This window comes from Octopus sinensis, linkage group LG21, assembly GCF_006345805.1.
Source record: "Octopus sinensis linkage group LG21, ASM634580v1, whole genome shotgun sequence".
Lineage (NCBI taxonomy): Eukaryota > Metazoa > Mollusca > Cephalopoda > Octopoda > Octopodidae > Octopus > Octopus sinensis.
The window spans coordinates 25,300,000-25,302,499 of NC_043017.1; the positions used below are offsets into that span (position 1 = coordinate 25,300,000).

At 40.4% G+C, this 2,500-nt stretch overlaps 1 protein-coding gene across 1 annotated transcript in view; it reads left to right on the forward strand.

The window, feature by feature from the left end:
- LOC115222960 (mitogen-activated protein kinase kinase kinase 7) overlaps positions 1 to 2,500 on the forward strand; it is a 187,274-nt gene that overhangs the window by 67,640 nt on the left and 117,134 nt on the right. The window contains exon 3 of the mRNA XM_036511993.1: positions 2,028 to 2,073. Coding sequence (XP_036367886.1) covers positions 2,028 to 2,073 — 46 coding nt within the window. The remainder of the gene's footprint in view (positions 1 to 2,027; positions 2,074 to 2,500) is intronic.

A 2,500-nucleotide genomic window follows, 5' to 3' on the forward strand; every position in this document is an offset into this window, starting at 1 on the left:
ATAACTTAGCAGTTTGGCAAAAGAGGCTGATAGAATAAGTAGCAGGCTTACAAAGAATAAGCCTTGAGGCCGATTTCTTTGACCGAAACAAATAAAAGAACATATATATATATATATATATATATATATATACACACAGTTAATCCAAACATGAAAACACAAAGAGAAAACACAACAACGTGGGGACGTGGAACAAGTATAGTATTATTGAACACTCAGGAAGGAAGGGAAGAAGGAAGGTTTAACGTGTCGAGTGGAGCTCTTCGTCGGAAGCATAGGAGAAGGAAAGATCCAAAGAAGGGAAGACGGAGGAAAAAAATCGCCAACGGTACACACGCGGTCACATTTTGTGTATATATATACACACACACACACATATATATATATATACATATATATATTCAGAGAGAGAGAGAGACACGCACACACACAGAGGGAGAGAGAGAGAGAGGGGTACATATATTTCTGTATGTGTATTTTATTGGTTTTGGTCTTTGGCCATGTTAGGGCACCATCTTCAAAGGTTTCTTTTTTTTTTTAGTCCCTCATATGGACTCCTTACTTCCTGCTACACTTATTGCCGTCAAGTATTTATTTTATCAGTCTCTAGTTTTGCTGTACTGCCAAGTTTATAGGGTACACACAACAACACCAGTTTTGATTTGACCGGTATAAACAAAGATACTACTACTACTACTACCACCACCGCCGCCGCTGCTGCTGCTACCACTACCACCACCATCACCACCACCACTACCACCACATCCACTACTATTTCTTCTACTACTACTACTACTGCCGCCACAGCTGCTGCTGCTACCACCACCACCATCATCACCACCACCACCACCACCACCACCACTACTACTACTACTGCCGCCGCCACCGCTTCTGCTGTTACCACCACCATCACCACCACTACTACTACTATTTCTTCTACTACACACACGCGTGCGCGCACACACACACACACAGACACAGCAGTATGTATTTATTTAATGCTATGTGACTCTTACAAGATTGGCTCTGTTGCACTCACGGAGAAATTGTTTAAAACTCTTTGAGGCTTTCTGCTTGAATGTAACAGTACTAGTCCTGTAAAGGCCACTTACCCATAACCCTTTGGCATTTAAACTGGCCAAAATATCCGATCTATTTTATGCTCAAACTGGTCAAATCTAAACGCTCACACCTATACTACAATGTCATTCTAAAAATAACAATCGTATCAGGAAAATCTTGAAGCTACAAAAATAATGGTCAATTCAAAACAATGTAGGTGAATAAAGGGCTTGGATAAAGGGTAAAGACCCCCTTTGGTCATGAATGACCATGGGATTGCACCTTGGAAGTTCCCTTCTGTGACACAAGTCTGGGCAAGGTTGTATATGGGAGACGGCGGCGAGCTGGCAGAACCGCACGCCGGGCGAAATGCGTAGCTGTATTTCGTCTTTCGTTACATTGTGAGTTCAAATTCCGCTGAGGTCGACTTTGCCTTTCATCCTTTCGGGGTCGATAAATTAAGTACCAGTTACGCACTGGGGTCGATGTAATTGACTTAATACCTATGTTTGTCTATGTTTGTCCCCTCTATGTTTAGCCCCTTGTGGGTAATAAAGAAATGGGTATTTCGTCTGTCGTTACGTTCTGAGTTCAAATTCCGCCGAGGTCGACTTTGCCTTTCATCCTTTCGGGGTCGATAAATTAAGTACCAGTTACGCACTGGGGTCAATGTAATTGACTTAATCCATTTGTCTGTCCTTGTTTGTCCTCTCTGTGTTTAGCCCCTTGTGGGTAGTAAAGAAATGGGTATGCATGGGCGACTGTTAGTCTTGCCCTGGACTTGTGCCTCGGAGGAGAACTTTCTAGGTTCAGTCCCATGGTCATTCATGACCAAAGGGCATCTTTACCTTTTTACACTTTTTACCACTTAATTCCACAGTCTTACAACTATTTATTTATTATTGCATTATACCCGTGTGAGAAATCAATATTTTAAGGTTGAAATTATTTTGGATTCATTCTAGGTATGTTTGGTGATGGAATATGCAGAAGGTGGCTCCCTCTACAATGGTAAGCTATGTTTTTTTTTTAATTCAATATATTGTTTTCTTTTATTTCATCTGCATAGAATTATCGTGAACTGTAAAAATTGTGTGTCACATGACATGATTAATGTGTGATATAACCTGATAATGTTTTCATGTTTTATCTCATCAATGGTGACGTTAAATCCATCACTGCTGTTACAGCAGCTTCCTTAGGCAAGACACTTAACTATACTTTCTCTAATCTGCCTATCTGAAGTTGGGTATTTGTTCCACTTTTTTTTCCCTTCTGTAATGGAATGACATTGGATTCGAGGTTGACTCTTGATAATCGATGAACAAAGCTCGTTATCAGTTTGCTTTAGTTACAATAGCTTCCTTAGGCAAGACACTTAACCATATTTTCTCGACAATCTACCTATCTGGAAGTCAAGTATTCTTTCTACTTTTTT